This window comes from Amblyomma americanum, chromosome 4, assembly GCF_052857255.1.
Source record: "Amblyomma americanum isolate KBUSLIRL-KWMA chromosome 4, ASM5285725v1, whole genome shotgun sequence".
Classification (NCBI taxonomy): domain Eukaryota; kingdom Metazoa; phylum Arthropoda; class Arachnida; order Ixodida; family Ixodidae; genus Amblyomma; species Amblyomma americanum.
Genome location: NC_135500.1, coordinates 201,350,032 through 201,377,253, shown reverse-complemented (window position 1 = coordinate 201,377,253; position 27,222 = coordinate 201,350,032). Strand labels below are relative to the sequence as shown.

At 50.4% G+C, this 27,222-nt stretch overlaps 1 protein-coding gene across 1 annotated transcript in view; it reads right to left on the bottom strand.

The window, feature by feature from the left end:
• The window catches only part of LOC144129076 (putative polypeptide N-acetylgalactosaminyltransferase 10), a 203,154-nt gene that overhangs the window by 65,527 nt on the left and 110,405 nt on the right, over positions 1 to 27,222 (bottom strand). Inside the window, 1 exon segment of the mRNA XM_077662966.1 lies at positions 8,542 to 8,807. Within this exon segment, the coding sequence (XP_077519092.1) occupies positions 8,542 to 8,807 (266 nt within the window).

The window sequence follows — 27,222 nt, the reverse complement described above, 5'->3', positions numbered from 1 at the left end:
TAAACGCTTCGGTGCGATACTGAACATTACTCCAGCGATGTATTTCAATCTCCTGCCCGCTGCAGTGGCTCAGCGGGTTAGGCGTTCAGTTGCTGAGCCCCAGGTTGCCCGGTCGAATCTCGGCCCGAGATGCGAAATGAAAAAGGTGCCCGTGTACTGCGCGACACCATGCAGTGTACAAGAGCTCTAGGTGGTCGGAACTAATCCGGAGCCTTCCACTACGGCGTCCCTCGTAGCTTCACTGCCCGTTCGGGAGGTTAAACTCCGTACACCAATACCAATGTCGATACCTTCCAGTCTCCTACTACTGGCATCACTTTTCGTAATGCTAGCGACAAAAAATGGCACATCAATATTCCTGGCCCGTGTAGCGCTTCGTACTACTGATCCACTACTATCTTTAAGCGCATTCGACACCTCCACGTGGCTAGCGTCCGCCGCCGACTTTGTGCTTCTTCTCAACCAGCACTGCACGCAACAAGCACGTTGAGAATAGTTAAACTAAACGACCTACGAGTCAAATATCAACGCTCAAACAACGTACTGCACATCCTTCTGGCGTTACACACCTGATTCATCTCAATTAAAAGAAACGCAACGGAGAGACAGAAAAGCTTGGCCATTCAGAACACAACTACGATCTGCCTTCAGAAAACGAGCAGGTTTGCACGCTCAGTGATTCTAAAGCTTCGCAACAGCGCCATTTCCTTAATTAAAATGGAGACCATGCAGCAGAACCACTTCACTTACGAAAAAAACATTACCGCGCACCATTTTCGCATCACAAAAATAAAATAGAAAGAAAACGTAAAGCGAGCCATTCAGGTGTTTCCGGGGATACACAAGGGAACCGAAGGTTCACTCGCCCAGCAGGAGAACCCGCGTTCCCGCATTTAGTTTCTACACGTGTAATTAGAAAGACCTTTTCTAAAGCCATGTGCACTGCGTTTTGGATGCAGTGCACGGAAATTCAAGGGCAGCCCAGAAGTTCACTGAAGGAGACTAGAGAACCCGACAGAATTCACGCTAAAAAAAAAAAGGTATCGGAGAAAAGGTTCAAGTTTCGGTGCTGAAACGAGCTCTGCACTTTCCCGCCTCATCTGCGCGTAAAAATGTACGCCCACAGATACCGAGAGGCCTGCGGGGGGTGGGGGGAGAAGCGTGTACTTCGCCCAAGAGCTCGCCAGTTCCTTTTCGCACTGCAAAGCCACTGCGAGCACAAGTATCGCAGCGATAATTACCGCCGTTCCCCAAAGGGACGGCTGAACGCGTAGTTCGGTCTTCTGGGCAAATTAAGCCGCGATACAAGAGAGCGGAGTCGTCGATTTAAGTGCGAGCATGCACGGCCGGGCCGCAGCTGCTCGCGGGTTGCTGGGCATGCGGGAGAGAGAGAGAGAGAGAGAGAGAGAGAGAGAGAGAGGAGAGAGAGAGAGAGAGAGAGAGAGAGAGAGAGAGAGAGAGAGAGAGAGAGAGAGAGAGAGAGAGTCGGTAACGGTCGGCTTCGACGAAGTCGGCTATACGATCTCATTAGATAGGGCGACAAGTGCGCGAGAAGTCTCCTTTTCACACACGTCATTAAAACTCCTCTTAACCGCGAACGGTGAAGTGAAACCCTGAAATGCAAGTTGAGGTAAAGTTCGCAGGCATCGTACAAGATGTCTTGAGGAACACGGGTGCGTCACAGCCATGCGCGTAATATCACACGGTCGACCGGCATGATGAAGCTGGGGCATTCCGACACCTGTATATAGCCTAAACCCTGACGACGCCTTCATAACTGTTGCGAAGATCATGGAAGTCTGTGATCATTTTGTTTTCCGAATCATGGCCATGGTGCCCGCGTTTATATGGAGGAGAAATACAAAAACCCCACTGTGCTGCGCGAACGCGTTACACAACACCAGGTGGACAAAATTCATCCGGAGCCCTCTCCTACGGCGACTCGTTCCACGTCATTTCGCTCCTCTTCCATCCCTCTCCTAAAGGATCGGTTGAGGTATCCTTTGATAAGTAAACAATTAGTGTTTTCTTTCCTTCACAACATTTTTCATTTCCATTTTTCTTGATGTCCTGAAAGAAATAATAAGGCAGTCCACCGGGAGTCATGCGATAGGTACCTAATTCGGCCCCACCGCTTATCAGCGAGTTCACTCTCAGTGAGCTCGAATTCGTTTCGACGGAGCACACACTTCACCGAAAGGTCAAACTCTGTCATCACACAATGGCGCAGGAGCCGACGCCCGCTTGAGGCACTGTATGTATATACTACCAAACTACACAGAGGAAAGAACGAAACAGTGTAAAACCGTGCAGCGCAAGGTGAAGCCAAACAAGACCACGCTCCACCCGAAGTCGGATTCGGTCACAAGTGTAGGTCTCTCTCGCAGCCTTGTAAAGGTAGGCGTACAATGTTTCGCTGTACACGAAATCAGGAAACTGTCAAAGTAGTGGAATGTGAGAGGATTCCCATGAAGAAGAAAAGGAATCAGAGGCACGAGACGAGTAAGCTATATAAGGCACCAAGAAATGGGATGAACGCCAACAACGACAAAGCAGGGTATTCCGAGCACAGCATTCTCCAGGTTTATTCTTGTTTCTTTCATCCTTTCAGAGTTTTCCGCACTCTTGCCTCCTGCTAGCGGAGATACCGGGAGCCTCTATGGTTTATACAACCCCCGAGGTCTTGTTAGAAGTATCCTCCCCACTGTGAAGGACCTTTCTCCTGGCTGCAAAGAATGAAACGCCGGAGAGAAAGAAACACGACGCAAGAAATGGGATAGATCGATGAGCTGACGTGCGCTTTCCCTGATCACGCCACGTCCTTTCTTCAAAATGACTTCGATGCAGGGACTGCAAGGATTGGGTGAGGAGTGCACCTTGTTATCCCTCGCTAGACGATGCCGGTGCGGAGTTACAAAAGCAGAACTGCGTCTGGCCAACAAAAGTTCTGGTTTCTAATCTTAGGCCTCCTGTCGATAACACTCGAAGTGCATGTGTCGAGAAATGGCGAACCAGGTAGCTCTAATGAGAAGTCCCCATTTATTTCTCGAGGACGGTCATTAAAGTGATAATGTGGTAAGAGGTTATGCTAATTTATGCTGGGAATTCTGAAGAACACTGGCGAATAGAAAACGTAGGACGCCTGCTTCCAACTGAGATTGGCGAGTACCAAATACGCTCTCACGACATGTACAGTCTTGGTAAGAAGTCTTGTCTTAAGGCCACAGCGTTCAGCTGCAGCGAAATGAATGTTCCTAAAATGCTTCGAGTAGCGGATCATTCAAAAACACAAGTCAAGCAGGAAGCTTCTCTACTGCAAGAAACAAAAAACCTTCCGCTAGCATTTCAAGGTCATTCTGTCTTTAATAGTGCCGTAATGTCTCCGTTATGCGGCTGAAGCAAAAAGCCTTTGACCTTAAGACTTTCGACCAAGACTGCACATACATGCAACTATACTAAACGACTTCATCGTTTTGAGTATGAAAAAACTGACAGGGAAGTTACCACTGCGTAACACGAGATTCAGTGACAGCTGTTCAGGTATATACTTTACATAAAATATTAGAGCGACTTTATATTGGTACGGTTCTAGAGAATTCTTTTTTCTAGTCTTCCCCACATGCTCGCCTTCCACTAGCTCACATCTCTAGTCCGGCGCTCTAGGCGCCCTCAAGCGGAGTGTTCCGCAGCAGCTGTCGCAGATGGACCGTGCTGCACTCCTCCATTCTCGCCATACTCTGCCTCCTTCTTTCACGATAATCATCTTCCGGACAGTTCCCATGATAACCATCTCCGATTACGCATTCCTACGCTCTCGCCATACCCTCCTCCTTCCGCGGTAACCACCTTCCGGACAGTTTCCCTGGCAGCTACCCTCCGGTTACGCCAGCGCCATCTTCCTCAGCCTTCATACACTCTCGCCACATCCTCTTCCACGGTAACCGCTTCTCTTCCTTCCAGGGTAACTACCCTCCGGCTGGTGCCCGTGGCAACCGTCCACCGGGCGCGCCTCTCTACGCTCTTGTCATACCCTCCTCCTTCCACGGTAACATTCCTTCGGCTGGGGATTTCTCCGCTCTCGCGATAACCTCCTTCTTTCAAGCTAGCCAGGCTCCGGTTGGCTCCAGCGGTAATCACCCTCCGGTTACGGATTCCTCCACTCACGTCACACCCTTCTTCTTCCACGGTAGTTACATTCCGAGTGGCTCCCGTGGCAATGCACCCACCGGTTATGTCGACGATTTCGACATACAAGTACTACAACTACGACGACGAGAAACCCAGGGGCCGATTGCTTAACAGCTGTCGCTGTAAAATAATTATAGGGACGCCTAATGCCATTATGCAAAGGCAATGCGATGGCAATGCGATGGCATTAGCAACTGTTGATGTCTTTACCGAAAGTGGCATCACCTCCGGTCAGGTAAAGTCACTCCCCTCCAGCCAATGGTTATTCTCCCGTCTGGTGACGTCACATCCCTCGAGCCAATGGAAATGCTCCGGTCTGGTGGTGTCGATTCCTTCCATCCAATCAGCGAATTTAGCTTCCAACGACACATTTTACCGATGGTATGTGCGCTTTCCCCCTCAGCCACCTTTCCCTTTCACTACTGCTACTACTACTACTACTACTACTACTACTACTACTACTACTACTACTACTACTACTACTACTACTACTACTAGTAGTAGTAGTAGTTTATTTAAAATAATTATGAAAAGGAAGGAAAAGATTTTTGCTAGCCCCGGGCATCTGCCATCGATACTGAAGCACCTGAGCTGGGGCAGCTGAAATAAAGGAATAGCAGGCAGAATGGAGAAATTAAATGAAAGAGGTGAAGGGACAGGCAGAAAGGATAGGGAGGAGAAAGGTACAATATACAAGTACTCTATTTACACTATATAAGATATGTACAGGTCGTCCGCGTGTGACGTTCCCTTCACTACCCTACTGCTTTGAGAGCAACGCGATGAAGGCGAGCGGGCAAATATCAATCTAATTTATGCTTCACTAGTTTTCAGCAAACCGCGTGACGACCGCAGCAGGCGCTCAAACACGGTGCGTCACAAGTGAGCCGAAACACGGCAAGGGCGCATCGCGTTCAAGTGAAAGCACGCAGGGCGGGATCCCGAGCAGAGCTCCTTATACACGGTCGCGGATCAGATGTAAGCAGGCCCATATACGTGCGTTCCTCGCGCCACGGAGCACCGCTGAACGGAGTGATACGCATCTTCGCTTCTTCTTCCCCGTGCTACGCTCGCGTATACCTACTTTTGTCGATGCTCGCCCGCAACACGCACGCGCGCACATTGGCAGTCACAGGAGTTGGGGAGGGGGAGTCCGGGGCGAAGATGAGAAAAGCGGGTCGCGAAAGGAAGCAGAAAGCGCGCGGGGCGCACCGAGGCAATCTCGAGCGCTCGTTGTTGCCCCGATCGATCTAAATATCCATACGCAATACAGGCCGCGCGTACAGAAGTGGAGACGAGCCGAACGCGGGAAGCGCGCGTACCTTTCACCGACGCGCGATTACTCCAACAGGCTGAATGCATAAACGCGCACGCGCGCACAAACGCACAACCAAGAAGTATCGGCGAATTCTAGCCGCTTAACTTGGTACGCGCAAGAGGAGTAAGGGGAGGAGGTAAAGAGGCGCGCATTTCTCCGCCACAGCTGGCGGGGGTAGTCGGGGGGTAGTCGGTCGACACTGCTAAGCAACGGGAGCGCGAATGCTACGGCGACAAGAAAGACAGCGTTTACTGACGGACCACTCCGGTCACACAGTCACCGCTCGCAGCGAAGGTCGAGTGAGTGTGGCGTCGACAAAGAGAATGGCACGTGTCCTGTGGCAACCGCTTTGCTTGGAAGCAGTGACGAAATGAGTTCGAGCAATACCGTCAGGGAGACAATGGGTCTTTTCTAGAAGGTCGAAAGACGGCCGCCTCAGTTAGCGCCGGTTATCTTTCCGTTCGTTAAGGTGTTTTCCTCACTGCCCCGGTTTATTACAATGTCTCACTTTCCCTCGCAAACACTATGACATCCCGTCGCCGACCTCCACACAACACGAATGCGACCAAATGCTACACCGCTGCTTAGTACTGTACAGCAGTGGCCTCCGGTGATCGAACTTAATTCGGAGTCCACGCACAACGGTGTCTCTTACAGCCTTAGGTATTGCTTTGGTACAGTCTTTGCCAAAAATAACCAGGCTGCACGGTTTGCTTCTCAGTCGTATATTGAAATTCTTATTCCAGCATTCAAGCTCTAAATCTCTATGTGGTAAGGAGAGAACGCTTGTCCTCATCTTCAGAGACCTCTTTGATCTGTAGAGACGCCGTCCATTGGTAAAACAACTGCACGCGGTACGGACATAACTAAACTGAGCACGCTATTGCCTTCTAACATTTTCCACGCGTTGCCTAATTGAAACTGCGCCAGCTATGATGTGTACATGCTGGTAGGTGACACCAGTGCGCTTTCTCATGAACAAACAATGTTTCTTCATTAAAAGGCATGATTGCACTGCGAAATGAATAGCGTGCTCCGTTTTCTTACGTCCGCACTGGCACATTAACGTGGGCTCCTTCATCATGGGATGGCTTACTTCAGCGACAAACTCCGCACCGAGGCTTCGCAGTAATTCCACAAGCTGCACTCTCAACCAAAACCAGTCGTGCGAAAAGTTCCCGGTCTGTGTTCACTTCTACGACCACCGTGATCCACCGCGAACAGAGTCACGAAGAGAACGTCATTGGCATCATGCCCGACATTCGCGGCTTCGAAGCGACACGTCTTCCAAAAATAAAATAAAGAGAAATAGAACAGCCTACAGTCGATCAACGAAAACCGACTCGACACGGCAGAGTTCGACCGTGCGACTCGATTCGCTCGGCAGCCAAGCGGAATCAAAGAGGAAACGAAAGTGTTCATCTTGGAATCTTGGATGGCGTGTACAGCGTTGCGCAGAGCAAGAAAAGGCGCAACGCTCAGCTCCGGTCAATATTAGCAGCGCGCCGTCCGAATTCACGCTTTAATGAGAACCAACAAGAAGCGGAAGCGGGCTAAAGTGACTTTAAACAGCGTGAAACTAAGTCTCTCTTTCGGATTTTTGTTTCATCTTGCTCTTTCTTATATTTTCATCTTGCTAACATCTCGAAAGCAGAATAAGCCTCACAGCGCGCCCAACATCTGACGTATCTGTACATGAAATGTGCCGCCAAAGGGAGCGCAATGTGCCGTGGCAAACAATCCCAGCGCAATAACAGCTCAATCCGACTGGCATGTGAAACACCTACTGGCATGGGTTTTATCTCAGACCGTCTTTGGGTGCAGCCTCCGCGTAATACAGCTTGTTTGCAACGAAAGAGATCGGCGTTTTCTGACCGCGTACCAAAAATAATCGTGACTCATTGGTGGGGCTCGTTAGCGCATCTGTCGAGGACAAAGTGTATATACAGTAAACAGCGTGCATTGATCCAGTACACTTCTGCTCTTTTACTGGTTAGAGCCCGCTGCGCTGACTTCAACTCCTTGAAAACGCAGATTAGCACTACACAGCACACTTAACCCATAAGCCTTGTTTCAGTGCCGGCCGCGAAGCTACAGCAACGCCAAAGGTATCAGCACAAACAACCTACAAGGCGTGAAAGATGTCATACAGCTGGACATCGTCCAAAAAATTCTTCCTCAGCGATACTTGCGAGCTGCAACGTTAATTGCATTTCCGCTACTCCGTTCAGCTTCTTTGCACATTCTTTCACTGGTCCGTGCGCCACCGAGCCGGCGTTATCCAAAAGCCAGTTTAACAGTGCCTGCTAATAATACGGACGGAACGAATGTAATGGAAGTAACTGAGGAATAATAGCAACTCTGCTTACGTGTAAAACACGTATAAAAATATATGGAACAACATAGCATAAGCAGAGAGCATATACAATGTCCCACTGGCGTTCGCGGATGTGTTAACAGGCTGTGACGATCGTATTTTACGACGTGGGAAGGCCTCCGTATTAGAGTCCTGCTTAGCACCAGCTGTGACATAAAAGCAAATTACGCACAGAAAATAAGATGAGAAAGAAAGACGTAAACACCATTACACCAGAGGCGTACGCGACGTCACGGTGTATAGCTTGCAGCTTTATATTGCCCACAGGTGTGTCAGCTGTGAGCAAGCTTGGTACAGTAAGTTTCGGCATTACCATAGCGAGGTTGTAAGTTTATTTATTATAAATACCTCAAGGGCCCTTGAGGGCTTTACATGAGGGGCTGGTAGTTGAGGAGCTGGTACATGAGTTGGCTGGTAGTTGGGCCGACCGACGCAAGCTCTAGATCTAGCGTGGTATGTTTCTGTGCATTCCTTCTCCATCACCCCTCTCCCACTCCCACTTTCCCGCCCCCCTCATTTCACTTTTTTCACCCCCTTCCAGCACGGCACTGTGAGACAGTTACCGCGTCTTTCCTTTCTTCACAACGTCATCCCCTCGCTCCTGTAGCTGCATTATCACAGTGTATGCGGGACGTCGTCCCGATCAAAGGTCGCTCACCCGGGGTGCCTGATGTCCGGCAGGGAGCGGTTGAGGGCGATGAAGTCGCTGGCCAGGGCGTTGAAGCCGTTCACCTTGTACAGTTCGTCCTTCTTCTTCTCCATGCCGGCCGGAAGGAAGTAGGCGGCGCCCTGCTCGCCGGGACCCTTGGCCATGGCCTCGCGGCTAATGGCGGCGTAGTCGTGCCAGTCCTTCCTGCCGTCCGCGTCCACGGCGTTCGCCGACAGGGCGCTCGCCACGGGCGACTGGGCGCGCAGCTGCGGAGCCTGCGACGACGGAGTCAAAACCAAATAAGTGAGCAACGCCCTTACCACAGTACGCGCAAGAGATGCGCAGAAAGAAATCAATCGCGCTGCATCGGATAGAGGCAGCAGGCGTGAGCGAGACAAAACACCGATTGACAATTATATACTAGTCGGTTACTGCCAGCCATTCAATGAAGTATAAAAAAAGGCAAAAGTATTCCTTCATTCAGCCGTGGCGGTCGCATTTCTGTGGAGGCGAAATGTTAGGGGCCCGTGTACTGCGCGATGTCAGTGCACGTTAAAGAACCCCAGGAGGTGGAAATTATCCGGAGCCCTCCACTACGGCGTCCCTCACAGCCTGAGTCGCTTTGGGACGTTAAACCCCGTTCACCCACCTACAAATGTATTCTTGTTAAAAGAAATAGTGTCCAAGCCTTCACAAATCAGTCTACAAATTAAAAAAAAATCAACGAAGGTACATTTTACAAAATGCGCATGTATAATCTTTTAGATTTTTTTCATAAAAAAAGTACTTCGCTTAAAAATCTATACGGTACCGCGGAGGAAAAGCAGCCCTAGTATAGTGATAAGACTTACACCGATCGACTTGGTGCTGTCGTTTGTTCGCCTTAACTCCGGGCAAAAGGTGATCAAAATGCGAACTGGTCACAAAGCCGAGTTCTAAGCTGCATACAAAGCGTTCAGGTTGATTGCCGTTTTCAGCATAGAGTACGGCGAGAAGACCATAAACACCCTTTTTAGTCGTCGCCATGCGTTTTTCAGTACCGCAACGTTATGATAAGTCGACGAAAGCAGTAGACATGCACCGTCAAACCCATGCGCACATTACAAACGTTCACTATCCAAGATCGATCCATAAGTCGCACTGTGAGTTTTGGTTAGAACGATATACTTAAGACGCCTTCGTAAGCGAGGAATAAACGTTATGAAAACGCCACTACGAATGCTCTTGCTTCTGCAAGCGGCACTCCGTTCGTGTTTATTCCTGCGGCCATTAACGCCCTTGAAAATTGCCAATGATTTCCTTTAAGAGAGAAAGAAAAAAGGAATAAACTAGAGACCAAAAATTAAAGAGCAACCAAACGGGATGACTTGCCTAACTTTATGGCCAACAACAGTCTCGAATTTTACAGCGAACAGTCGTGAAATGTAAACACAGCACACGCGCTCTTCTAGTGCACATAAACTAGTTCGGCCGTGAGCGTAAGGCATACACATAGAATTCGTCCAGACGTTCACCATAAAACGCAGGTCCAGAGGCGGGCGCTAAAATTTTAACGCAGTCGAATGGCGCTCGCCTCTAACGTTTCGTGTAGCCCCTACTGAAGAAAGGTTCACACGACTTTCTCCACGAAGCCGTCCAAAATGAGTGCTTTCAAAAGTGTTAAAAGAAGTAAAAAACACAAAAGCACAGCTACCAAGTCACAAACAATGGTAAAGATGAGAGCACTGCGACTCAAAGCCTTGTCATCGACGTATACAAAATGCCTCCTGTCTCGTCATTCATAGTTCAACGTCCTGATGACTAAAAAGCGTATGTGAACGTGACGAAGATTTCCACGTGCGAATCGAAGGCTAGCGACCAGAGTCGCGGAACGCCCCATCGGTATAAGGCATTGAGGCAGCAGAGATCAGGGCATCGGTTTACATAGGCAAAAGTACTCACATCTGCCCAATAGTCATACCCCTTACTTTCAGAGCAATGATTTTAGAAACTGCCCTTTATTTTTCTCGCACAAGGGGATCAAAACACGACCTCCATGGACTGTTGCGAACCGCAGAGAACATCGCTTGCTGCACGGGTGTACAACAGTTGGGCGAGCGGTCTGGCAACGCGCGGGGGAAGGGAGGAGGGGATATTTAGCAAAAGTTTGTATATACAGGGCGCAAAGACAAAGCGCAATTCCCACATTTTGCTCTCAAAGCACAAAACAAGAAATACTTAAGGCGTTTATGAAGCTCAAAGCCTAAAATTTAAAGAAGAGAGGAGGGCGAGAAAATACATCGTCAGGAAATTTAACACATGTAGGCTACGCTGTAACAGCGGGTCGTTTTGTAAAAAATATGTTTTCCAAGCCTTAACAACGACATTGTACCCGCCACGGTGGCTCAGTAGTTAGCGCGCTCGGCTACTGATCCGGAGTACCCGGGTTCGAACCCGACAGCGGCGGCCGCATTTCGATGGAGGCGAAACGCTAAGGCACCCGTGTGCTGTGCGAAGTCAGTGCACGTTAAAGATCTCCAGGTGGTCGAAATTATTCCGGAGCCCTCCGCTACGGCACCTCTTTCTTCCCTTCTTCTCTCAGTCCCTCCTTTATCTCTTCCCTTACGGCGCAGTTCAGGTGTCCGCCCAGGTGTGAAACACATACTGCGCCATTTCCTTTCCCCGAAACCAATTTTCAATTTTTCAATGACATAGTGTCCTCCTCTCAAAAAAGAAAAACAGTTAGATTTTCGTTGATGTCCTCAAGCTGATGCACAATGTGCTTGCGTTTTTGCTGTCACATTTGCACGCTCTCAATTTCTCAGAATAAAAATAAAATCGCAGTCATGCCTAATACAAATGTGCTATGGAGCAAGTTGTGCGTATATACGCGCCTAACCGGCCCGGGTTATGTTTTAAAACGGGACGCCGATGTCGCGAAGATGAGTGCATATCACCTTGAAGCGGCAAGGCAGCTACTCATATGATTAACTGGCTGAAATATGGCAACTAGCGCTAAAAAACACAAGAGACAACGACAAGATACCGACGGGATATGTGCTAGACGTCAGCTCAGTTGACGGGATACCGAGGAAAACGCTGAAACTTCCAGCCGCCATTAATGCGAACGAACAGAAGCTTCCACTGCATCCGCTGCCGTCAGCTGGAAAGACCATGCCAGAGGTCGCGCTCGCAGTTTGGATCCAGTAAGCCCATTCCACACGCAGTTCCCGCTGGGCCGAAATGTGTTCGTGTAGTTGGCGGCAAACGACGCGTGAACTTCGCTCACCGTGACTTCGCTGCAATGCGATGACGCTGATTGTGCACACGGTGAGAGAGAGAGAGAGAGAGACCCAGGAAGGGAAGCGGGGGCAGGTGTTACCACAAGGGCGGAGAGCAGTAACGCAGTACAGCAAGGGCCGCTCTGCCCCCACCCCCTCCCCCGGGAACACGGAAAACGGTGTGTCGGGCACGTTCGCCTACGCGGCAAAAGAGAATGCCCCCGGCGGCGGCGGCCGGCCCAGTGGAACGCCAATCAGTCGGCTCCTCCCAGAAGGGGCTCCCAACTCTGCCCCGCCAAATTGGCCTGCAGCGTTGGAGAAGGCTACAAAGCTGGCCTCGGATAGCCTGAAGCGAGCTTCACAGCCACAGAAGGAACCGTTCGCAACGGTCTAGAGGCAGTTCGTTTAGCGAAATTCGACAGCGAACTACGCGTAACCAAAACGTCAGCCAATAAGAAACTGTTTCTTGACCACGAAGAGCTCTCCGAGTTGTGCCCCGGACTAGTTTCGGACTAGTTCCGGACTACTTCAGCTTTGTCGGAGCTGCGGGGAAAACACCCACAGCTTCAACAGTGCTGCACGGTTCTCGCCGAGGCATAGGTGAGGCAGATTATAGGTGGCGCGCGCAATCGGGGATGCAGGGACCAGCTGGAGAGAAGCTGCTGCGGTTTGTGGTGTGGCGGCCACCGGATCCGGCGAGGACGCTCAGTGTCTCCATGTATACGTGCCAGAACCCATCTCTCGCGTTCGTGCATGACGATGACCTGAAGCGACCTGAAACCCACGCCTATCCGTTAAGTGTTACAAGAATCCCAGAAGATTTTTTACTAGTAGCTGAAACGATTTGTGACGAAGGCCAGTTTCCAAAGACGCCGCATCCGCACGTGCATATTTTAACTAGCGCATTTGTTCTAACATGGAGACAATCCACAAAAACCTGATGGTAGCAACAATGTGTAGTTGCCCAATGCCTCCATCCTCTTCATTTTTGTTTGAATAGCGGCAGGCTTCTCAACTGCGTCGAAAAGAAACGTTGCCGGGCATGGATATGCAGTATCGGGCGGGAAAAGAGTTTATGAACCACCGTGACCGTAAAAAAACAAAAAAAACCTTCTCCCGGTTTGAATGCGCGCTGCCTAGAAATGCGTTGTAAAGATCACTATTTTCGGCAGTGTGACCACAATCGTGGAGATAATTCATCTCTCTTCACGGTTTACGGTTGGTCACAAACGTTTCTCGGAAGCAGTAAATACTCTTTTTTTTTCCGCAATTAAAACAAGCTTTCCCTTCGCGAGAAGGACAGAATACTCTGACTCAATGCTACTTCCGCTAGAAGAAGAGCCCATCCCGTCCAGTGGGCTCTGCTGCATCCAACCCTAGCAGCAGCCCGATGAGCACGGGACGGGCAGTATAGTCCGTGGGCGGCCGAAGAGCGCAGTGGCTCAGGTCGGGTGGAAGGCGCGCAGATTTCAAGAGCGTGACTCCCAGCCGGGGGCATCGGCCGACGCCTCTTAATTACAGGTCGGGCGCGCGGGATTGGCCTCTTCTGACCCACGGTCCGAATCCAGGACTCTCAATTAGGTTCTCCCCTTTTCCCCTCTTCCGCCGCCCACTCCTCCGCGTCCTCCTGTCGGAAATTGAAGCGCGGCGTCCAGGCCCGTGGCAGGCACCCTTCCAGGCTCCCTTCTCTTTCGCACCTTCCCTCATTATCTGTTTGCCGGCGTCCCGGGAGCATCCCTTCCGTCCCACCGCGGTCGTTAACAACCGTGCCCTCTCGTCGTTACATAGGTGCGTGAGCGATTCGTCGTTGCCTTCTAACGGCAGGAGCTCCCGACGTACAGCTACACGCGCCCGTTCGATTTCACGACCGGCCCCCCCGCTCATCGAGGGTTGCTTGTTTCGACGCGACCCTACCCGCGCGTCTTTCACGGTTTTCCGCCGCGGCATCGATTAACTTTTGCCTCACTCTGGGCAAACTGCTGGGTGCGCGCGCGGATCATCGATTTACCGAACTGCTTCGAGCCACACCACGCAACGGGGAGGCAGGGAATCGGCGCAATGCTCTGATTTTCAAGAAGGCTGCAACATCGCTATTACTACTCGGACGATTTTTTTTTCGTGTCGAAGAAGTTTACTTACACTAAACAGTCTGCGCTTGCTGTAAGGTACAGGTGCACAAAAAGTAAAACGGAACACGCGAGAGGTGGGAAAACTCTTTTCCAGCGCACTCCATCAGCGGTAGCTCATGCAGACAGCGAAGGTCTGGTGGGCCCATGTTGCAGGTTTCATGCTTGCTTTACCGTCGGCACTGGCGCAGCCGCACTGCTAGCATTAGTGTTCGTCAGGGGGTGCTTCTAATGTGAGCAATGGGAAGAAATTAAGGCGCTATCAGTGGGTGGAAGGGGCATTGTGACCAACTGCATCCAATTTCTCAGTGGAATCGATCGTGTGGCACTTTCTGGCTACGCTGATATTTATTCTACAGCGAAGCAAGCATTTATTGTTCAGAAAATTGTTTCTAAACATAAAGCATTATTGTTCCCGCCATTCGTGACGTCAAGACCGAAAGGAACTCAGTGATCCCCGTTAGTTTCGGTGTGAAGAGCGGTGTAGCCTAGTCTCAGGGATTCGCGTCGATAAAACTGTTATGACGTCACCGCAGTATGCTTGCGAAAACGCCACCCAGCGGTGGAGTCCTCTGTTAATGTCACCAGTTTGAGCTAAAGCGAATCATTCGTGCGCTATAGTTATGTGTGCTAGGCACTGTACAAATGGATCAACCAAAATTGCACTAAGCTCAATTTGGAAGCGGTCTCTCGTAAAGGAAGATTAAAAAAAACCCCTACCCTTATAAAAATGGTCTATAGACAGTCTATAGACTTCTTATAGACTATTGCCTTCCTGTATATATTTCTTTTTGTCTGCTCATAGTCAATAAACTGTCTATAGACAAAAGTCTACTGAATGTGTATGGCCATAAATCTACAGATTGTCTATAGACTGTCTATAGGATTTGTTTTGCCTATAGACTTGTCTCTAGGGCTCGTCTATAGAGAGTCCATAGGCTTTATAGACAGAAGTCTATGGACAGTCTATAGACTGTCTAAAGAAATTTTTGTAAGGGTCAAGTACGTGGCACAAACGTTACGAGAAGAAAACGTGCGTTTGCGGCCGAAATAAGCATATACACAGTAAGTAGCGCGTTGCACTTCACAGGCACCTTATACAGCAGAAGAGGGCTCGCGTGAAACAAACCCACATTTGCGCGTAAAGTACCGAAGTTAGCTAACACCAGAAAAAAAAAAGTGGAAAACAAGAAAGATTCTGTGTCCGCATCCTTTCCTCTTCAAACGTCGGCAGCGCGGGTTCCCGAGGTCAGCGCTCGAAGCGCTGCTCGGAAACAAATGGACCCACGCTGAAGGCACGAGTCGAGATAAACACCGCCCCGGTACAACGGACAGGAGCGAAATGAAAGCTTAATGATCCGCGACTGCTTGCAGGGCCCGATCGCAGGCGCACAGTGCCGTTCGCGTGCACGTTTACGTACGCGCTTGAGTGCGTCGCTGACGACGCGATGCGCACTATACGGGTGCATCTCCCTTGGTCGACCGACCTTAGATAGCGCGAAGAATGCCTTACGTAACGCGCTCAACGGTGGCGCACAAGTCTATTTTTGAAAACGTGCTTATCTTTACATGAAATAAAAGCGAGAGCGTTGGAACCTCGTTGACTTCACCTCTTCAAGCGCCTTCAGGTACACAGAAATTACATGCTTGTTAAGGGGAAATCTCGTATCCCAAGCTACGCTCAGTGGCAGCAAGCTTTGGAGCGACAAAACACGAACTTTGGAGCAATTTGGAGCGCTTTGGAGCAGCTATATGAACATTTTGCAGCAGTTCGGTGCAGCTGTGCTCCATTTCTATAGGCATGGCTTGCCCATCAAGCAGCCAATTTTAAAACATATACTGTGAAAAAAAAAGAAACAGAATCCTGGAAAACATCTAAGGGCCTCAAAGTAATCCCTTGCCTGGGAAATCTTGGAAATATCATCTTCGAGGTGCATTTTCACCAAGCGAGTGATGCTCAGAGTGGCAATTCCGAGGCTTGCCCGGTTATCTGTAGTTCATATGTTCTCATTAAAACTATTTTCCCAGCCAGCATTCCCATGTGTCAGGGAGAGCAGGGCACGTACCAGAATAGACAGCAGGCGGGTATTTTTGACCCAGTTATGCGTTAGGACAGAAGGCCAATACACTGAAACACAGCTGTTGCGTTCTCGGGTATTGTATTTTCCTGGCCGCTACGCTGCCGTGGACCGGTCCCAGTGTAGATTCTATACAATTTCATGCACTACAAACTCGGCTGTTACTTCAGCTTCGAGCGCGCTTTGACAACGCCGACACTTCAAGCCCTTGCAGGCGGCGCGAATTTTATTGCGGTGTCCATGAAGTTCCATCGACGCAATAAGAGAGGCAAACACAAACAAAAGCTTTTTTAATAATAATAATTGGTTTTGGGGGAAAGGAAATGGCGCAGTATCTGTCTCATATATCGTTGGACACCTGAACCGCGCCGTAAGGGAAGGGATAAAGGAGGGGGTGAAAGAAGAAAGGAAGAAAGTGATGCCATAGTGGAGGGCTCCGGAATAATTTCGACCACCTAGGGATCTTTAACGTGCACTGACATCGCACAGCACACGGGCGCCTTAGCGTTTTTCCTCCATAAGAACGCAGCCGCAACGTCGAAAACGAAACTATGCCGAGAGAGAAAGAGAGAGCGCTAGGGCAGCGCTGTGCGTAAGCTGTGCGAGATGCAGTTGTGCAGGCTGTCTCCGTGGCCTTTGTTTCCAGTGTCCGTTTTTTTCCTGGTTCCCTATTCCAATAAATTAGAATAGTGCAGGATTAAAGCGATCACTGCGATAACAGCCGTACGCGTTTCCTCCGCTTCGCCCACTCCCCGAGTGTCCCCTCCTTCACCACTGCCTCTCTTCTACCGAGGCACATGGAGAGTCAACGCAGGACCCTCGACGCATTGTTGGGGTTCTCCCAAACTTCCTCATTTTTTTTCTTTCGAAACGCGCACTTCTCTCAAACAACGGACCATCGACACAGAAGAGCACTTCACTAAGCGAATACAGCTGTTGATGTACAAACGCAAAAGCCTTTCGTCGCACATTTAGCGCTCACAAGCTGTCCAGCGACGTCAAGTTCCGATCGAACCGATCGAGCGCGCATTTATGAAGCGTGCCGAAGACAAATTCTCCGCTAATATAAGGCGGCGTCCCGACAGACAGGGCCGTCGTTCGATTTGGCTTTTTCCATCAAACCCCTCGCCTCCCCTGATCCTCCTCGCGCGCAATCTATTTTCCTCGCTCCCGCGAGCGCGGTCCCTTCGGAAGCCCCGGCCATACACACGCGGCAGACAAGACGAACAGCCGGCTTCCTGCTCACACACGCCGCTCGAAAAGTTTCCGAGAATTTCGAGGAGCCCTGCCACCGGGACCGGAGAGTGCTGAAAGCCGCCACCTCCTCCACGCCCAGCCAAGATGCCTTCCTTATATTTGTGCGTTATTACTATTACTCGCCTCGCAGGAGCTCTCACGGCGACCAGGGCTGTCGGCGTCGTTTCCCGCCGTCGACGCCGCGAAGATGGATGGCCGATACAGACCCAATTTTGCGAAAACGGCGTGAGTGAGAGTGCGGGACGGTGAACTCTCCTCCTCTACTTTACCCCCTTTCTCCGGGGACGAAGACGCGCGACCGGCGGGGGGAGAGGATGCAATCCGCAAAGTCGGTCCGGGATCTCATCCTCGATGGCAGGAGCAGTCAAACGCGAGCCCAGAACCAATGTGCGCTACGCTTTTGCGCTCATAGCTTCCTACCTTTCTTTATTCATTTCTTTTTTCGAGCGAGTGTACCGCGTCTACCGGGGCAGCTGCACGGAGCGCGTTGACACCGGAGGGTCGCCGAGGCAGAAGCAAAACACGCCGACACCGACGCTAACTCCTGTAGAGCGGGCTGGGGCGGCGATGCGAATCGCTGTTCGCCGCCATAAAAAAGGGGGCGAACGGCAATGTCTCGCTGCGTGGCTTCTCGTTGGGGCGCGGGAAAGGGTGGCGGCATTTCGTTTCGCGCGTCGAGGATTGGGTCTGGCTGCCTGCGCGAGGCTGTCCAAATGCGCGTTCGAAAGATGAACGAGCTTTCACGGCGTGTGTAAGAAAGACGGGGAAAAAAAGTGATATGCTAAAGGTTGCTGGAAAATGCGCATCAGTCTTTACGGCGCGGCCTCACGGTACGATAAATGCGCCCGGGTTAGTTGCCCGCTTGAGCTCTTCACTTATGTGCAATGATACGCTTTAGGGCACGGATCTAAACATTATTTTTTCCCTACACGGGCAATTAAGACGCACTCGAGAACAGCAGAAATTCGCGAGACATCAGTTTCATGCTCAAATGTGATGAACTAGAGATGACGTTTGGGTAAATGCAGTTCCAAAGCATGACGTAGTTAGCATGACAGAAAATTTTCAGAGCAAAAGCAACTGTAGCACAACTTATGGATATCGCTTGGCCGATATCGGCTCCTGGCATCGCAAGTTAAAATCTGAGTAGCGGAATTAAAACCGCTTCTTCCCTCCGAAAGGCAAAACACGTCACTTTGGAGATGGGTTCGGTTACCTCCTTACTACCGAAGAAGTGTGCAGTGAAGGCGAACCCGCAGGCAGCTTCCCAAACAAGTTCTTCCTTACCCGAGGAAGCTTGCTACGCTGAGTACACACGACACGATGAGCTGACACTGCGGAGCCCTGGGCGATGCACAACCGAAACGAAACCGCCGCGGAGTGGTTATAGCGTTCGGGTGCTAAGCACAGTTCGGCTTAGCACCCCGAACGCTATAACCACTCCTCCACCTCGGCATGTGCACCAGCACCTTCTCGAAGAAAGAACACGCCAACAGTTCCAAAGGGATGCGTGACCACCCTGTAATGCCCATATATTGAAAACGTCGGAGAAAGGCTATCAACTTCCAAAATTTCATCATTAGTGATTCCTTGATTGCAGAAATGTAAAAAAAATGAAAATGTTTATTAGGAAAAAGCTGTCTGCGGCATAACTATTTCAGCTAATATTTGTAAATTCATGATGCCCAAAGGTGGTGAACACACGCGGGCGCAAACAGCAAGTCAAGAGCGAAATTCAAGAGTGCTGCATCACCTGGCAATCCGGCAATGAGACCCTAGATGAGATTAGGGTTAGCTCTTGCATGAATTTATCTTTCAACTGGCCGCCAGCATCTCAGACTGCTAGCACTTTAGCCTTGCTCTTATAAATATGAAGGAAAAGGCCGTTTCATCAAAATGTGTAAGCGAGTCACGTAGCTTCGCGAGCAGAAATGAAAATTATTCGCATTTATTTTTTTTTTTACATTATCTCGGGCACTGCAGTGTCTGAGCGCGGGTTTCGAGCGCGACACGTGTGGACAAACCACAGGTCTACGCAAGCCGCGTCACGATTACAGCGAGAGCACGATTCTTTCACCGCGGAGTCTGAAAGACGGGCTATCTATCTCCACGCCACCATTCGGCAGGCGACGGAACTGCGCACACAAGTGCTCCTTAGAGAGCGTGACTGCACGTCTGCACGTTGGACCAGCAGGGAACGTGATACGGGGCACTAATGTTTCGGACAGAACACACGGTCGCTACAGGGAAGCAGCAAGTGAGAGTGAAGAATGAAAGAAAAAAGAAGAAAAGATGACATCATAAAAAATGAAGGGGAAGCAAATGTGCAGCGAACGTGGAATGAAAAGGGCGCCGCGTCGAGGCGCGCTGCCGATGCAGAAAATGAAGAAGCGACGTGCTCAGCGCGGCCACACCCAGGGGAAAAACCGCTTCATTAGCGAATCGTCACACTGCGGACCGTGCAAACCGAAAGGAGCGTGCCTATACATGCACTTCCTCTATCGGTGCCTCCAGATCAGCGCGGCGCTGAGCAAGATAGTATATAGAACACAAGGGCAATTCACGTGCTGCTTCTATACAAGCGCGCTGTAAGCTATAACGCTTGTTCCGCAAGCCTAACGGCGATACCATTAAAATTCAGATGCGCGCTCGACGAGGCTGCGCAGAATTTCGGGAACACGGGAAAGTGCGAATTATTAAAAGGAAACGCTACATATGGCGATGCAGTGACAGTAGCCGCAATTAACGGCGGCAAGATTTTTTTTTTCCTCGCGCACAAGATATTCGGCTTTGTCGAAGCTATGATAACCCCGCCGCGGTGGCTCAGTGGTCAGGGCGCTCGACTACTGATCCGGAGTTCCCGGGTTCGAACCCGACCGCGGCGGCTGCGTTTTTATGGAGGAAAAACGCTAAGGCGCCCGTGTGCTGTGCGATGTCAGTGCACGTTAAAGATCCCCAGGTGGTCGAAATTATTCCGGAGCCCTCCACTACGGGACCTCATTGTTCCTTTCTTCTTTCACTCCCTCCTTTATCCCTTCCCTTACGGCGCGGTTCACGTGTCCAAAGATATATGAGACAGATATTGCGCCATTTCCTTTCCCCTAAAAACCAATTATTAATTATTATTATGATAAAAAGATTGTACAAAGGTTCAGAAAGGCTGTGACTGCAGGCCACGAACTGAAAACTGCGTTTTTTTTTTCTCCCTTCTCTGACCAGTACCCTTATGCACATAGTGTGATCGTTAACATGCATCTTAAGATCACATCGCAGGGGGGTACTCTTGGTACCTGATAGCAAGGCAGTGCAGAAATAAATGACATACAATTTTCTCCACAGTGCTTGCCAAGTATGTTTAATTTTTCGCCTCGGCAAAGAACAAATGACCGACACTGTGTAACGGAACCAGAGAGTTAACACATATCAGCAGCTTAGCTATCGCTTAAATTTGTATTTTGGACCCATCCTCGTTTCTGAACGAAAGATGGCAGACAGACCAGGCTCAGTTCTCAGCCCGTCACGAGTCTCCAGAGAGAGCCCTGGTTCGTGGAAGACGTTGTCGAAACCGTAATCCTTTTTCGCAACAGCTCAGACATTTTGGGGCCACGACGGAAGGATGCAGAACGGCCGACACACACGACCTGTCTCGTCCTGCGCACAGCGTTGTTGCGCATACGTGGTCCCGTTTGCTACGTGCCCCTAGAAAGGAGCAGTCTTTTTAGGGAATAAACTACACTCGTCTCGCATACAGACGAGGAAACTAAGCGGAAGGAAGGAGGGAAAGAGGGAAAGAGAGAAGGCATAAAAAAATGGTGGCGCGCCAGCGGCGAAACGCCGTTCTCGATTCTATTGTCCATTGACGTGGCCTCCCACCGTAGCCCTATACGACCTGCATATGGGAAGCGAAGCGCTGGCAAGGGGCGGGGGGGGGGGGGGGGGGGGGCCGCATCGAGGCGTTCCAACGGCGCAGCGCAGAGCGCAGGAACAACGCCCGCGTTGGGGCCACGCGGGAAACGGCCGCGAATAACGCAAGGCGGGGACGCACGCCAGCGGCATCACGCCACGGCGCCTTTATTTCCCGACCTGTGGGCACGCCATCGGGACGCTAAGAAGGCGGGCGTAGTACACACCCGGTATACTGGGGCCGGCAAAGGGGTCCGAAGAGGGGGGGAAGTACCAATGGCGGGCATAGATCTTATAGGCTACGCAAGGCACGCTGTTATACCGTTTGGCCGGGGGGGGGGGGGGGGGGGGGGCTTTATAGGCCCCTGTCATTTGGAGGGACGCGCTCAGGAAGGGACAATTGCCGCCATCAGCGCGCTGGAATTCCGGCGCAGCGCGGCTCGAAGCGAAATGACCACCAGCACGCACACAATGGAAACACAACCACTGCTGTGCATTTCCTGCATTGAAAAAAGGCAACTCGCGTGCAATGCTGACAAGGTGTAGACCTCGAAATGTTACGAGAAGAAAATTTTAAGTTCCACGGCCGCATCGTTTAACTGTAAATGTCACATCGTTGCGTTTAAAAACAAGGTTTTGAAACAAGGCCAACAAAACTATACGGCCCTGCGGTGTTTGCAGTTATTAAACTTGTCAGCATAACTGTTTTGCTGGCAGGTGAATACAAACTCCCTCTAATGAATAAAATTTGCGACGTCTCCGAGAGAGAGAGGGGGAAATATTTCAAGATGCCACCAAGCCCACAGCATGGAGTGATGTGACCAAGACCGACTACGTTTCAATCAAAGAGCCGTGCACCTTTCCGATACCATACATATTAGACACCTTTAGCATACCGTGTTACTGTGTTACCGTCACCCTTACCAGAGCACCTGGAGCCCGACTGCGCATGCTCCGCCCCGTACCGTAGAAACACGCCCGAAAAGACTTTCCGCATAATGTAATCCGGTACCGTATAGTGCTGGAGGTCCTAGCAACAACACTGACACCACTGTTTCGCGGACGGCGTCGTTTACGCTATACCGCTGCTTTGACGCTGGCAGTACATGATTAAATCTAACTACATGGTGTGAAGAGAAAAAAAAAGATCACATGGGCGTTTTCTTTTTTTTTACTTGAAAAAACGAATACCAGCGCAGAAAAATAAAGGCACACGAATACAAAGAGAGAAAAAAAACACGCGATGGCGCGTGTGGAAGCTCTGAGCTTTGAGCGGTTTCTGGTGGGGGTTGAAGGCAAGCTGGTGCACATATTTTCGTTCTTTTTTTTTAATGGCAGGCTACATGCTTTCATCGTTTGGATTTTGATTTATTTAAGCCCTTGGAGCGGTAATTTGTGGTGCATTTTGCATACTTCTTGAACCAAACTTTCTTCTCTGCCTCGTTTTAGAGCCCGCTTGTTCACTTACAAAGGCATCTATCGGCGCTCTCGGCGTAAAAGCATAGCTGTGCGACCGTGCCAGCGCTAACTGTCGAAGCGCACTTACTCGTCCTGAAAAAAAAAAAAAAGATCCCTAATGAGCGCACATTGCTGTGATTAAAGCACGTGAGTGGAGTGAGTAGATAAGACACTGCCCAAGTAATGCGTCCCTTCGCCAAATGGTTCTGCGAGTCTTCGCTGAAGTGCAAATCGCGCGGTAACTCGCTTGACACTCGCCGGGCTAAGCTCGGTATAGGCGCCACATATACGTGTATGACATTACGAGGAGAAGCTAGTAGTCATTGCTTCGACCGAATATAGGTCATTGTTTATCGGAAACATGAGAATTCGTGGCCATTTGAAGCAAGTGAGAGGAGAGAAAGTTCAAATTTCTACCCGAATCAAGGCGCAAGCAGTCGGCCATTACGGTATCAGGGTAAAAAGTGCGGGCACGGTACCGCGGTCGCCTCCGGTAAAAGTGACGCATGCGCCGTCGTGTCCCCGGTGCTCTTTTTTTGTAACGGTAACGGTGACACCGTTCACGGTATGCTAAAGGTCGCTATCGATCTCTAAACTGAGATACGTTCGTTTCCGTCGGACCCGCCACGGTGGCTCAGTGGTTAGGACGCTCGGCTACTGATCCGGAGTTCCCGGGTTCGAACCCGACCGCGGCGGCTGCGTCTTTATGGAGGAAAAACGCTAAGGCGCCCGTGTGCTGTGCGATGTCAGTGCACGTTACAGATCCCCAGATGGTCGAAATTATTCCGGAGCCCTCCACTACGGCACCTCTTTCGTCCTTTGTTCTTTCACTCCCTCCTTTATCCCTTCCCTTACAGCGCGGTACAGGTGTCCAAGGATATATGACACAGATACTGCGCCATTAATCCTTTCCCCCCAAACCAATTATTATTATTATTATTATTATTATTATTCCTCCTTTATCCCTTCCCTTACAGCGCGGTACAGGTGTCCAACGATATATGAGACAGACACTGCGCCATTAATCCTTCCCCTAAAACCTATTATTATTATTATTATTATTATTATTATTATTATTATTATTATTATTATTATTATTATTATTATTATTATTATTATTATTATTATTATTATTATTCGTTTCCGTCGCAATGCATGCAACTCTTTGTTTCAAACTTCGGACCACAGTGCTGTGAGTATGCGCACACACACACACAAGTACGCAGACGCAGTAGCTCGCTCGTCAATTGGCGCCTTCCAGGACCTTTCTCGACCAGCCGCCTGAATCCAGCGAAGTGTTTCGAAACGCTCGCAACTGAAAAGGCGACCTGCAAATCCTACACGGGAAAATACGACCCATCAAAAACCTTCTCCTCGTTGTTCGCCCTCTCCGCACCGCCCCATGCAACGACAGCCACCACCGCAACCGATCACACGGTGTATAGATAGAGAAGGCGCCAAGGAAACGACGCATAGCCCGCCTGTAATGCGCGGTCGTCGACAACCGCAGGCGCCACGAAGGAACGGCGTCCACAACCGGACAATACGTGCAGTCTCGTAAACTTTGAGCAGGTCCGCTCGGCGTGTCAAACGAGCGGGGACGCCCGGGGGCGCTGTGGCCGGACCGGAAGGAAAAGGCGGCGACGACTGGTCGCGCCTCCGGAGAGAAGGAGCGCTCGGTTTTCTCCTCCGATGTGGAAACCGCAGCGCTGGTCATGAATGCCGATGCGATGGAAGGGTAAGGGGGGGGGGGGGTGCAATGTGAGCGTCCAGGAAGGAGGACAGGGGTTCAGACTCCTTCCCCAACCGTTCCTACTCTCGCTGGCCGGCGTCGCTTTATTCAGGCCGCGTCGGCCACAACGGTATCAGCGCCCAACAAAGGGCGGAGAGACTGACGACGACAACAACGGTGCAGTACACGTTGCCGTCATTCCACGCTCCGCCGACATCGCCCACGGAGGACGCCTCCTCCTCTTTCTCCTCCCCCAGCTAACTTGAATTACGCGCGCGCAAGAAACGTTTCGCTGAATGTCAATGGGCCTGCGCGCAGTGTTGGGAAGAATATTTATGGGGAGTCTGTTCGACTTCGGAACAATTGAATGCAAAGAGCATAGCGAAGGATGCAGGAGCTGCGCTTGGGCCCACCAACTCACGGCCTGAACTGTGCGTGACATTAACTTGCAATAATAATAATAATTGGTTTTTTGGGGAAAGGAAATGGCGCAGTATCTGTCTCATGTATCGTTGGACACCTGAACCGCGCCGTAAGGGAAGGGATAAAGGAGGGAGTGAAAGAAGAAAGGAAGAATAGGTGCCGTAGTGGAGGGCTCCGGAATAATTTCGACCACCTGGGGATCTTTAACGTGCACTGACATCGCACAGCACACGGGCGCCTTAGCGTTTTTCCTCCATAAAAACGCAGCCGCCGCGGTCGGGTTCGAACCCGGGAACTCCGGATCAGTATTCGAGCGCCCTAACCACTGAGCCACCGCGGCGGGGCCTTAACTTGCAGTTCTTCCTATCTTTCCCTTCTTTTATTCCGTTCATCTTTCCCTCACGACGCGGTTCAAGTGCCCATCCGGGCTGAGACAGCGTTAAGCGTTAAGAAAATCCGGCGTCGTCATCGGCGTTGTGAGCAAAAAATTGGCAAGGATAGGGTGGCCACCCTACGGCCAACCTGGGGCGCAAGATTCTGCTCGGCCTCGCGTAAGCCGCCATGGTCGAAAAAAAAATGGGCCGCTCAAGTGACCCTGTAACGTCATCCTAGGTCACCCGACGTTGTGGCATCATCCCAAAGTTCCCACCGTGGCAGGTGGTAGTGCAATTAATGATTGGTCGCTCGGGAAGAACAACCTTGGTCTCAAAATTACCACCGATGGCAGCACCTGCCATCGCAGATCAGTGATGCTTAACCGCTGCACCAGGAATGATGTGAGGATTCTCAGGGATCTATGATTGCAAAGCCCAGAATGACCAATTCCACATATACGGGCATTAACTCCTTAGCGCTATCGCGTCATATATTTAAGGCGGAGTTTAAGGTCCCCTCCAATTTTTTTGTCCCACCTTTCCTTCATTCCCGACTCCCTCCTCGTACCAAACATGGAGGCAAAAGTCGGACTGTTCGCATTATATCCGCGTATGCACGCATGCTTTCCTGAGGTAGTGAGCAGATATTTTGTTTGTTTTTTTATTACTAATGCTATGCATCACTCTCGAAAATTGAGTCCACAGCCAGTGCTTTCCTTGCACACTGTGCCAAAAGATAGTTACACCCGTTCACTACCAATTATATCCGTTAAATGCAGACTGACAACAAATGATTTCCTGTACAAAAGCAGTTTCCTAAATGAGCCAGGGACTCTTAAGTCGTTGCGCCGTGCTCCAGTAAAATACGCTCTTGGTGTGTCGACAGACAGGATGTGATAGGAGCGCAACATGGCATGGGCTGCGTTTAGTGACCCCACTCTTAAAGATGAACATACTTTCTCGAGGAAGTAAGAGAAGAACACAAGAGGACGAAAGGATCTCACAAGCAGGAAACACGCATAGCTAATGTCACAAAACGCGAGGACCTTTTGGCTACGAGACTGAGTTCACCCCCGGAAATAACGCACCATGTCAAACTGGGTTGAAGCACAAAAACACAACAGAAACATAAACACGAATGGTCCAAGCCGCAACGAAATAAAGTACACAACTTCTTGAGAGAAGAGGCTTCAGATCATTTCCGATGCTAGCATCGGAGAAACTACGAAAGCGTTTGGAACAAACACAGATAAGATCAAGAGCTAAACAAAACGCTTGCTTGGCGCACATGACAAGCATCCACGTAAGCCTAACAAGACACGCGACTGACGTGACACGCACGGAACGAACGACTGAGAAAGCCTAGCGGGATGCTCTCAGGACGCGCTCTATTCACCCAACATCCACGATCACGCAAGGGACCCCTTTTCATTCCCCGGGTCTGTACGGCTGCAGGCGGCGTTTCGTAATGTGTTTTTTTTTCTTTACTTCCCCTTTGCCCCGCAGCAGTGAAATAGCGCACATCTCGCTTCGTTCGCGAGATAAAGCTCGAATAAAACATAAGCAACGCCGACTGAAAGGCGACACCACAAAAATGTTCCGAAGATGAGACACGATTAAGCTTTTCGGGAAAACGCGCATTCCTTTTTTTTTATACGTGTATATACATACACTAACCTAGCGATCAATAACCGAAGTACATGACGTCCTCAGACGAGGCCGCATTCTTCGACCGTCTCAAGGCAAACGGACAAAGAGCCAGAACCTGGTAGTCATCCAAAGAAACGACCAGCCAAAAGAGCAAATAGAAACAAGGCAGTAGGGTGGAATGGAGGCAGGGAGAGGAGAGGGAAACAGAGTAAGGGGGGGGGGGGGGGGGAAGCGCGGAGTGGTCCGCCCTTCCAGCCGACCAACTCCCGACGTCGAAGCGTCATTAGCCACGCGCCGCAGATACCAGAGCAGGGCAGCACCGGCATCAGCAGCGCGCACAAGCAGCTAACTACACGAGACGCCCACCAAGCAAAGCAAATGCTAAAAAATGACAAGACAGTAGAAGTAACGCAAGCAGCAGAAGCAGTG